Source organism: Cricetulus griseus, chromosome 3, assembly GCF_003668045.3.
Source record: "Cricetulus griseus strain 17A/GY chromosome 3, alternate assembly CriGri-PICRH-1.0, whole genome shotgun sequence".
Lineage (NCBI taxonomy): Eukaryota > Metazoa > Chordata > Mammalia > Rodentia > Cricetidae > Cricetulus > Cricetulus griseus.
Window position 1 is genome coordinate 109,205,574 of NC_048596.1, and position 11,998 is coordinate 109,217,571.

General features: G+C 43.8%; 1 protein-coding gene across 1 annotated transcript; it reads right to left on the reverse strand.

Annotated features, from left to right (window-relative positions):
* Window positions 1-2,767: 2,767 nt before the first annotated feature.
* Window positions 2,768-3,155, reverse strand: LOC100762543 (small EDRK-rich factor 2-like). The gene has a single exon (XM_035441356.1). It carries the CDS (start codon window positions 3,153-3,155, stop codon window positions 3,018-3,020), a length of 138 nt encoding a protein of 45 aa, XP_035297247.1. The 3' UTR covers window positions 2,768-3,017.
* Window positions 3,156-11,998: the final 8,843 nt, after the last annotated feature.

The window sequence follows — 11,998 nt, forward strand, 5'->3', positions numbered from 1 at the left end:
TTCCCTGAGGTCAGCTCAATGCTTGGCTGTGGGTCTGCATCTGTTTCCAGCAGCTACTGGATCATGCCTCTCTGATGACTATTAGGCAATCTATGAGTATACCAGAATATAATTAGGCATCACTATGTTGCCTTTTTCCCTCTCTGATCATGTTTGGTTCTGTCTCAGGTCTCTGGGCTATGCAGCCTCTGGGTCCTGGTACTCCAGACAGTGTCAGGGGCAGGCTCACTCTCATGGTATGGGTCTGAGACTGAACCAGCCATTGGTTGGCCACTCCAACAATCTCCATACCACCTCTAGCCCAACTCTCACCCCTGCCACCCACATCCCACAAGCAGGACAGACTGTAGGTCAAAGGTTTTGTATCTGGGCTGGTGTCCCAATCTCTCCACTGGAAATCCTGCCCAGTTATAAGAGGTGGTCAGTTCAGGCTATGCATCCACCATTGTTAGGAGTCTTAACTGGGCTCATCCTTATAGATTCCTGAGAGTTTCCCTTGTATCCTGGCTGTCCCGGAACTCACTCTGTAGACCAGGCTGGCCTGGAACTCACAGAGATCCGACTGCCTCTGCTTTCTGAGTGCTGGGATTAAAGGCATGCACCACCACTGCCCAGCTATAGGTTTCTACTGACCTGGTAATGCTCCCACTTTCCACCCATCTCTTAACATTCTCTCCCTCTATCCATCCCCAGCCTGATCCCTCATGTTCCCATCTCTACTGTCCCCAGTCCACCCACAAAATCTCTTCTATTTCCCCTTCCCCAGGAGATCCATGCATCCCCTGCCCCTTGAGCCCTCCTTGTTATCTAACCTCTATGGGTCTGTGGATTGTAGCATAGTTATCCTTTACCAATAATATCCATTTATAAGTGAGTACATACTATGCTTGTCTTTCTGGATTTGGATTATTTCACTTAGGATGATTTTATTTTCTAGTTCCATCCTGACAGGTGTAATATGGAATCTCAGAGTCATTTTGACTTGCATTTTTCTGATGGCTAAGGAGGTTGAACATTTCTTTAACTGTATCTTGCCATTTGAGATTCTTCTGTTGAGAATTCTCTGTTTATATCTCTACCCCCTTTTTTTTGTATTGGCTCTGATTTATTTATTTTTACATTTTATTTTCTTATTTTTAAAATTTTTTAAATTAATTTATTTTTTACATTTCAATTCCAGTTCTCCCTCCCTCCTTTCCTCTTACTCCCCCTCCCCCCACCTACTTGGAGAAGGTAAGGCCTCCCCTAGGAAGTCTACTAAGTCTGTCCCATCATCTCATTGAGGCAGGACCAAGGCACTTCTCCACACCCCACACCCCACACCCATGTCTAGGGTGGGCAAGGTATCTCTCCATACAGAATGGGCTCCACTAAGTCAGTTTGTGCATTAGTGTTAGATCTTGAACCCACTGCCAGTGGCCTCATACATTATCCCAGTCACACCATTGTCACCTATATTAAGGGAGTCTAGTTTGGTCTTATGCAGGTTCCCCATTTGCCAGACCTGAGCCAGTGATTTCTCACTAGCTCAGGTCAGCTGATTCTGTGGGTTTCTCCATCATAGTCTTAATTCCTTTATTCATATTATCGATCCTTCCTCCCTTCAACTGTACTCCAGAAGCTTGGCCCAATGGTTAGTTGTGGATTTCTGCATCTGCTTCCATCTGTTTCTGGAAGAGGGTTCTAGCTTCTTTGGGATTGTGGATTGTAGGTTGGGTATCATTTGCTTCATGTCTGGTACCCACTTAAGAGTGAGTACATACTATGTTTGTCTTTCTGGTTTTGGGTTACCTCACTCAGGATTTTTTTTTTCTAGTTCTGTCCATTTGCCTGCAAATTTTACAATGTCATTGTTTCTTACTGCTGTGTAGTACTCCATTGTGTAAATGTGTCACATTTTCTTTATCCATTCTTCAGTTGGGCATCTAGGTTGTTTCCAAGATCTGGCTATTACGAATAATATTGCTATGAACATAGTTGAGCAAATGTCCTTGTGGTGTGATATACCCCATTTTTTAAATTGGATTATTTGGTAATTTGATGTCTTGTTTCTTGAGTTCTTTATATATTTTGGAGATCAGCCCTCTATAAGATGTAGGATTGGTGAAGATCTTTTCCCATTCTGTAGCATACCATTTTTGTCTTATTTACCTTGTTCTTTGCCTTACAGAAGCTTTTCAGTTTCATGAGGTCCCATTTATTAATTGCCAATCTTAGTGTCTGTGCAGAGGTGATGGGGAGGTTTGGGGGTAGAATGATGTGATTATATCATTTCAAAAAGGAAAAAAATATGGAGAGAAGGCAAGCATTCCAGGTGTGAAGAATGTATGGATTTTGATTAAACTATGGCAGTTTAAGCCTGGCGTTGGTTGCACACGCCTTTAATCCCAGCACTCAGGAGGCAGAGGCAGGTGGATCTCTGTGAGTTAGAGACCAGCCTGGTCTACAAGAGCTAGTGCCAGGACAGCCTCCAAAGCCACAGAGAAACCCTGTCTCGAAAAACCAAAAAAAAAAAAAAAAAAAAAAAATTATGGCAGTTTAATTGTCCAGTATTGGGCTATCAATTCTGCATCTTAGGGAGGATCCAGACCTTGGCAAGTGGGCTGTGTTAAATAACTTCTTTGATTATATCTCTAAGAATTCTCACCACTGGGGACTGGGGAGATGGCTCAGTGGTTAAGAGCTCTTGCAGAAGATCTGTCCTAGGGTTTCTATTGCTGTGAAGAGAGAACATGACCACGGCAACTCTCTCTCTCTCTCTCTTTTTAATTAAAAAGCTACTTTTAATACTTTGGGGTGTGCCCCACAGGAATAAAAAACACTGGGAAGGGGTAACCCCCTCACCCTCAGGAGTGGCCCAGGGGAGAGAGGCTACCTGAGGGGAAGGAAGCACAAAAGGAACCCGCTGCAGACTCAGGGCAAAGGGAATGCCATCAGTTCTGGGACCTGTGAGCATGGTGGGACTGGCTCCAGGCACACAGCCGAAGGGCAAGAGGGTTGGACACGAAGCCACAAAGCTACTTGGGTTCCTCTTTCTTCTCGTTTGCCTTTTTCTGCTTCTGCTGCATAATCCCCAAGTCCCTCTGCTTGAGGGCGACAGCAGAAAGCCCATCATCTTGGCGCTTTCCCTTAACTGAATCTTTCTGCTTCTTCATGTTCTGGCGGGGGAGCGGGGGACTGCAGCGGCTCCATCTACTTCCATTTTGTCCCCTCGTTCCCGCCCCACGGCAACTCTTACCAAGGAAAATATGTAATTGGGGCTGGTTTACATTTTCAGAGGTTTAGTCCATTATCACCATGGTGGGACACAGTAGTGTGCAGGCAGACATGGTGCTGGAAAGGAAGCTGAGAGTGGAGAAGGAGCTACAATCTTAATTCCACAGGCAATAGGAAATGATCTGTCATACTGGGCATGGCTTGAGCATGTATGAGACCTCAAAGACTGCCTCCACAGTGACACAGTTCATTAAACAAGGCCACACCTACTCCAACAAGACCACATCTCCTAATAGTGTCACTTCCATTTTCTTTCAAAACACCACAGACCCTAGGCTTTGTTCCTGGTACCTATGTCAGGCGTCTCAGCCACCTGCAATTCCAGTTCCAAGGGACCTAACACCTGACCTCCACATGCACCACCCCTCCAGGGACTCAACACACACACACACACACACACACACACACACACACACACACACACACAAACACACACACAATTTTTTATAAAGATTTTTTATTATGTATATAGTCTTCTGCCTGCATGCCAGCAGAGGGCACCAGATCTCATTCAAGGTGGTTGTGAGCCACCATGTGGTTGCTGGGAATTGAACTCAGGAACTCTGTAAAAACAGTCAGTGCTCTTAACCGCTGAGCCATCTCTCCAATGCCCTAAAACAAATCTTAAATGCGATTAGATAAACAAACAAATAAATAACAAAAGATCCCCATTGCTTTTCTGGTTCAATCCTTGCTTCCTAACTTCCCTACTTCTTCATCTATTCTCTCCATTCAGCTATATTGGACTCATTGCAAAGCAATTGATATTACATTAAATACATGGAACTGCAAATACTTACGAACCACTTAACAGTGTCTATAAAGAAGGATAAGAAAAAGTCCCTGCTTTATAGAATGGAAGCTTCCACTCAATAGCTTATTTCACAGTGTTCATTTGCCCACTTAGTGACTGATTGTTTTAATCTTTTATATTATATTACATTATATTATATCATATTTGCTATAACCCCGCCAAAGTTTCCCTTCCCTCCAGTCCTCTCAGTCCCTCTCCCTCTCCCCCTCCTTTCCATAGAGCCACTCCTCCTCCATTTCCTTTCAGAAAGGAGCAGGCCTCCAAGGGATATCAACCAAATACAGCATAACAAGTTACAATAAGACTAGGCACATAACTTCATATCAAGGCTGGGTGAGGCAATTCAGTAGAAGGAAAAGGGTCCCAAGAGCAGGCAAAAGAGTCAGAGACAGCCCCCACTGCCATTGTTAGGTGTTCCACAAGAACGCCAGGCAACACGACCATAGTATATATGCAGAGGACCTAGCTCAGACCCATACAGGCTCCTTGACTGTTGCTTTAGTCTCTGTGAGCTCCAACTGCTTAGTTGTTTTTGTGGGCCATGTTCTCACGGGTCCTCAACCCCTCTGGCTCTTACAATCCTTCTTCCCTCTCTTCAGCAGGATTCCCTGAGCTCCACCTAATGTTTGGCTGTGGGTCTCTGCATCTGCTCCCATTAGTTGTTGGATGAAGCCTCTCTGATGATGATGATGTTACACTCCAGTCTATGAGTATAGCAGAATATCATTAAGAATCATTTCATTGATTTCCTGTTTTCCCCCTTTCTTGGTCAGTCATGTTTGGTTCTATCCAAGGCTTCTGGACTATCCATCCTCTGGTTCCTGGCCCTCCAGACAGTGTCAGGTATGAGATCCCTCTTGTGGTGCGGACCTCAAGTTGGACAGTGACTGATTATTATTATTATTTTTTTAGCAGGTTTTGAAAGTAGGAAACAGGTCTGACTATACAACTCCAGTGTTGTGTTTGCTTCCCCTACTTTGAGAGCATTTCAGAGGTACATCCTGGCTAGAATATTAGCCACCTAGGGTATACCAACTGGGGAGGAGAACTAGATCAGCCCAGAGACTGCAAAGCTTGGTGTGGCAAAGAAAGAACCCTGGGATGCAAATAAGAAAGACACCAAGGTGAAGACATCTCTAGACAACATCAGCACAAGTCACAGAAGGACAAGAATCTACAAGTTCTGTTGACTCCTTCCAGAGAGCATCTTAAGGGACACTAGCCCACTTGAGTATATGGTTCTGGCAGGCCTTGCCCTTCTCTCCAATTCTCTCTGCCTTTCTAAAAATATAAGGTTACGTTCCATGGGGAGAAAGGATGCTGCTCCTCCTTGCTATCTGGGCCACACTGCTGCCTTGTTCCAGAATGAGGATAGAGGCTTTTGGACCCTTGAACCCCACGGAGAGCCAAGTGTCTCTCCATGTCTCATGGGGAGGTGGGGGACAGACGCCATGTGGGTTGGTGTATTTTTAAGATCCCTGAGCGTGTGTGTCAGTGTCTGCATGAAGTGGAATAAACTTGCCCACTGCCAAACAAACAAACAAAAAGGTTACGTTCCTAAAGCTAGCAAACAATCTCTGTTACCCTATTTGGTCACTTCTTCTTCTAGAGTCTGGCTACCAAGGTCCAGCTATTGAAGTATTAAAGTCTAGCAATCAAAAGCTCCCTTTGGTTCACCTAATTAACATGCTCAATTAAAATATACCACTGCATCCTAGCCCATTCTAACATAGACCTCCCCCTTTTTCTCTTCTTAAAAATTAACGTGCAAGGTCATTTGATGCTGGTTTTCTGCCTGAGTCAGAAAGCAGCCACTTTAAATTTTCTTTTTCACTTTAATAAAGGATCACTCTGTAAAAACAGGTGTTTGGGTGTGGTTTGTACCTAATCTGAGTAGGGGAGGAAGGTCTCCTTCAACATCCACCTGGCAGACTCCATTTTACATTTTAGCAGGCCCAGAAAGCAGCCACTTTAACACTTTAAGGCTCCTCTTCTTGAATTTCTTTTCTTTATTATTTGTGCTGGAAATCCAACCCAGGACCTCATGCATGAAAGACAGCACTCTACCAATATCCCCAAACTCTGTTTCAGTTTTTAAAAAGTAAGTGTGTGTGTGTGTGTGTGTGTGTGTGTGTGTGTGTGTGTGTGTGTGTGTGACATGGTGGAGGTCAGAGAACAACCTGTGGGAGTTGCATCTCTCCTTTGGTGACCTGCATTCATAACCCTCTGAACAATTGCTGGCCCAGGAATGATTGATATCATTCCCTCCTTGTAGGTCATGTGTTCTACTTCCTTGAATGCAAGATCCTTCCCCTTGGAAGTTAGATGCTGGGAATTTTATCAAGTTCCATTGATATTTGATTATTGTCATGACCACCTCCACCAGCAAGGAAGAAGCAACACCGAGACTCTTCCTTAAGCAGTTTACTCAGGAAACTGAAACAATCTTCTGACTCTGGGGAAAGACCCCCCACAGCTTAAAAGCACTCTTGCCAGCCAGCCCCAGAACGCCATGTGGCTAAGGAGGATAGGCTGGCATTTGCTGATGCAAGTTTGAATCTTAGACCAAGCCAAATAAGGAGTTGTTTATTCCAGAGAGCGCTCACCCTCGGGATGGTGGAAGGTGGAAACCGGCGCCATCTTCTGGCGCGGCGCATAGCAGCTCTCCACAGTTCCCCCTTCTTTATTAAAAAACAGAGCGGGTGAAGATAGAGGCCTGATCCCCGGTGTGCAAACATGGGATAATGTATTGGTGACACCCACAAACTCTACGCCTGTGGTGACCCAAACCCATCCCGTACCTATTTTCCCAGGGGAAGGATCTTGGGTACAACCTTCATGCAGTCGGGCTTGTCTTCCGAGGGCAGCCTAGCCGTATACAAGCAAACCCTCATGCAGTGCTTAGCCTCGCACCCCGCTTAAGAGAGCATTTTAGTTCTTAATAGTAGCCAACCAGGCCTGGGGGGACTGCCCTGCCTCTATGGCAGTAAAGGCTTGAATAATCATAGCTGCATCGCACTTTTTCGTAGCCCTAATCGTGCATATACACCACAGGCAGACCAGGGAGACCATAATCAAGAGGCCTGCTAACTCTCCCATGCCTGCCCACTCTTTCAAATGATCCATGGTGGAGTTCAACCAGGAAGTCAGGCCGCTGGAAAGGGATAGGTCTATTCGGGTGGAATTCACATGCGCGATAGCCATCCTGAGTTCTCTCATGGTGTCTTCAAACTCGGATGACCAATTCTGTAATAGAAACTGAGATAATCTTTTAAACTTCGATTGGTGGTTAAAAGGTGTGGGAAAACCCCTGCATTATACATCCCCCATCTCTGCTCCGCCATCCCCAGTTGACTCATCATGGGAAGGAGCAGAAGCATCACCACGTTGACACTCATGGTATTCCTCATGTTGGATTTTCCTGATCAATCGTTCTGGCACCCACACCGGATCCTGTTGGTCCTGTGGAAAAACACAAACAGAACCTCGTGCCCATGTCAGCACGGGATCAGGCCTGCGCCAGAGGCCTGTCAGAATATCCTTCCATTTAACCATCCCTTTAGCAGGGCCATGTGGATCCTGATGTCTATCAGCCGCAGAACGGCCTTGAGCATCCAAATTTAAGAAATTAATAGTAAATAGGGCGAGAGATAGCCTCTCCTTAGGAGTACTCCTTAGGAGTACGGCCATGGCCTCCTTTTTGTTTTTGCAGACATTCCTTTAACGTGCGATGGGCATGTTCAACAATGCCTTGGCCTTGAGGATTATACAGCAATCCATGGAGAAGTTGCACCTCCAAGTGCTGACAGAATGAAGCAAAAGTCTGAGCCGTATAAGCTGGCCCATTATCAGTTTTTAACTGTTGGGGTTTACCCCAAGCAGCCCAAGCTTCCAGGCAATGAGTGACAACATTGGGTGCCTTTTCTCCTGTTAGAGGCGTGGCGTGCATGACGCCTGAACAGGTGTCCACAGACACATGTACATATTTTTGACTTCCAAATTCAGATATATGTGTCACATCCATTTGCCACACTCTCAAAGTGAGTAGACCTCTTGGATTCACTCCTACATTGGGTGGATGTTGAAAAATTACACATTGAGGGCAATCTAGAACCACTTGCCGAGCATCAGCTCGAGAGAGATGAAATTTCTGTTGTAGTGCCCTAGCGTTCACATGAAAGGTCCTATGAAAATCTCTTGCTTTTCCAAGGTGGAGCTCAAAAATATACATTCCATTCTGGTCCACTGATCGACCTTATCATTGCCTTCACTTAATGATCCTGGCAGACCTGTATGAGCTCTTATATGTTGCACAAAGAAACAAGCTTTCCTTTGCCAAATTAAATTTTGAAGTTGTTGAAATAAAAGGCAAACTGGACTGGCACTCTTTATAGGCTCAGCCACTTCCAATGTCTTAACAGCATTAACAACATAAGATGAATCTGAGAGTAAATTAAAGGCAAAAGGACAGGCCTTAAAAACTTCTAATACTATTTTTAATTCCACAATCTGAGGGGAGCCAGGTTGAAATTGGTGTAACACAGGCTTATGCCCCTTAATCATATAGGCTCCACAACCTGTCTTAGAACCATCAGTAAACACATTCGGGGCTTCCACAATTGGTTGAGATGAGGTTATCCTCGGAAATATCACAGGATGGTCCCTAAAAAACCCCAATAATGGATGTTTAGGATAATGATTGTCTATATCTCCATCAAATCCACACTGCAAGATGGCCCAATCATCAATTGTGGCAAAGAATATTAACTTGATGACTGGAATAAGGCACCACAATCATATTGAGAACTATGCTAAAATATTGTAAGCATTGCTGGATCCCGTTTAAGGTGAATTTTGCCACCGCAGTGGAATAATACTCAATGGATTTAGCAGGAGATATTTTAGGGTATATCCATAGCAGCGGCCCCTCTTGCCAAAGCAAGCCTGTAGGTTGATAATATGTAGGAAGAATACACATAGTGATGGCTTGTCTTTCTTTACACCTCTGTAGAAAGGCACTTTATAATCTTTCCTCTACCTTCTGTAGGGCATTTCTTGCTTTGGAAGTCAATTCTCTAGGGGAATCTAGAGCTGAGTCCCCATTCAACACATTATACAAAGGTTTCAATTCATAATTCGGTAGCTTCAAATAACACCTAATCCAATTTATATCTCCTAATAATTTTTGAAAATCATTTAGGGTCTTCAAATTGTCCTTCCTCAATTCTACCTTTTGTGGAATAATATGGTTCTCACTAATCTTTGTTCCCAAATAGTTTACAATTTTTTCTTTCTGAACCTTTTCAGGGGCAATAAATAGCCTTTTTCTTTCAAGCAACTTTACTAATTTTACATAGGCTTTCTCTAACATTTTTTTCTTCCTTAGCAGCCAATAATATGTCATCCATATAATGAAGACATCTTAAGTAGGAAATTCCTTTCTCAGTGGTTCAATAGCCTCCCCAATTTTTCCCATGAAGGGACTGTAAGCTGTCCAGTGTTTGCAAACCAGGGTGCTATTATGCCCACCTGCTCTAAAAAATTATCTAGGGTGCTTCGTTTTAGTTTTAAGCCCTTCGAGCGAAGCAACTCATTTAGGGCCACAAAAATTGGGTGTGAGAGCGACGTGCCCATATTTAGCATGGCACAAAATTCCCCCCCCCTTTTCTCTTTATCTACGGAGAAAGGAAAACTTTATCACCGCTCTAGTCGAGGTCTGTAAAATTTTGCTTTTTTTTTTTTTTTAAAGATTTTTATTTATTTATTATATACAGTATTCTGCCTGCATGTATGCCTACAGGCCAGAAGAGGGCACCAGATCTCATTACAGATGGTTGTGAGCCACCATGTGGTTGCTGGGAATTGAACACAGGACCTCTGGAAGAACAGTCAGTGCTCTTAACCGCTGAGCCATGTCCCCAGGCCCCCCAATTGCTCTTTTTTTTTTCTCCCTTTCTCTTTACCTACAGAGAAAAGAAAACTTTATCACCGTTCTAGTCGCGGTCGGTAGATTTTCCGCCCTCTTCACGGGGCCCTTAATTTTATCCCTCTTACCTGGGACTTACCAGTGCACTGCCCTGGCTGCAGAAGGTTCTGAGTCTCTTCAGAGGAGGAATTCCCGGTATGGGCCACCACTTGTCGCAACACCGAGACTCTTCCTTAAGCAGTTTACTCAGGAAACTGAAACAATCTTCTGACTCTGGGGAAAGACCCCCCACAGCTTAAAAGCACTCTTGCCAGCCAGCCCCAGAACGCCATGTGGCTAAGGCGGATAGGCTCGCATTTGCTGATCAAGTTTGAATCTTAGACCAAGCCAAATAAGGAGTTGTTTATTCCAGAGAGCGCTCACCCTGGGGATGGTGGAAGGTGGAAACCGGCGCCATCTTCTGGCGTGGCGCATGGCAACTTTCCACAGATTATCATGTTGATATTTTTCTACTTCTACCCAGACCAGGGAACATTCTTCTGGAGCACAGTGTAGGTGTTTGGTACAGGGAGCTTGTTTTGGTCTTTTTAGTTTTGTTGAGTAGAACTGGAACAGTATTTGGTCCTGGGTTAATTTTCCTTCTTTGAACCAAGTTTCTCTTGAAATAAGAGATTTTCTCCTCTGGCTACTGGTAGCAGGCACATTGCTTGGGCCTTTATGATCTGAGGACACTCTTCTCCCCCAAATCCTTTGGTTGCTTCCCCCGCCCCCCAGTAGCACAGGCAGTTTCCTCATACGTGTGACTTATCAGTGTTTGCTTCCACAGAATTCTGAGTTTCAACTCCAATTAAAACTTTTATTGAGGTATATTTCATACACAATAAAATGGACTCATTGAAAGTATATGCTGTGGGACGGAGGTAGGAGTAAGGGGAGGGGTGGAGAACATGAGGGATCAAGAAGATCGAGGCAAGGGAAGAATAGAGAAAGAGAGCAAGAATTGTAACTAATATTAATCCCTGTGTGTTATTTGGGAGCCCTAATGTGGCGGAGGAACTCAGGTGGTTGGTGGAAAGAGTTATCGTTACAGTGAACATGAGGGAAGTTGCCTTAGGAGGCCTGAATGGGGCATCTAACCAGTCAGCAAATCCTTTTGTTTAATAAATTATCTGGTTTAAAATTATACGCATAATTTTCAATTTATGAGACCCATTGTAGAACAGTTTTTACTATGGGAAAATAATTATAGGAGGGATTGTACGTTTTTTTTTTCTATAACTCGAGTTCCTTACTCTACTTGAGTTGTGCCATGACATTACCATAAAAATTCTGTAAAAGAGTTTAGGGATCTCCCATGGAGGGCCTTATCCTCCCTGGGGAGCAGAGTGAGGATGGGGTGGGGGGTTGGTGGGAGGAGGAGAGGGAAAGGGAAGCAGGGATTGACATGTGAAGCAGGCTTGTTTCTAATTTGAACTAATAAAAAAAGAATTCTGAAAACAAATTCATCATGTGCTAGGTAATAAATAGGATACTACAAAGAAATTGGCATGGGTATTTAACAGGATATTTCTGTTATAGTAATGCACTGAACATCTTAGAAAACTGGGATAACAGCAGAGGTAGAAGAAAGAGTGTAGGGTCATCTTGATTGAAGACAAAGATCAGAAGAGCACATTACATTAGTGCATTGTATCCCTTTTGAGGATGGCCACAGTAATGAAAAAGGAAAATTTGTGTTCAGAAATATCAATATTTATTTCATAACATAAACCCATTTATACTAATTTTAAGCTCAAATGCAGGTCTGTGAATGCCAGATTCCTTGCTGTAGCATATTTGAAACAAGAAAAGTGGACATGATGTGAAAAGATGTGTAGGGATTAAATATCGATTTCCCATCCTGTTTATAAGTAGATAGTATTATATATGTGTGTCATTATCACATTCATTATTAATCAAGACCACATTTATTATACATGACA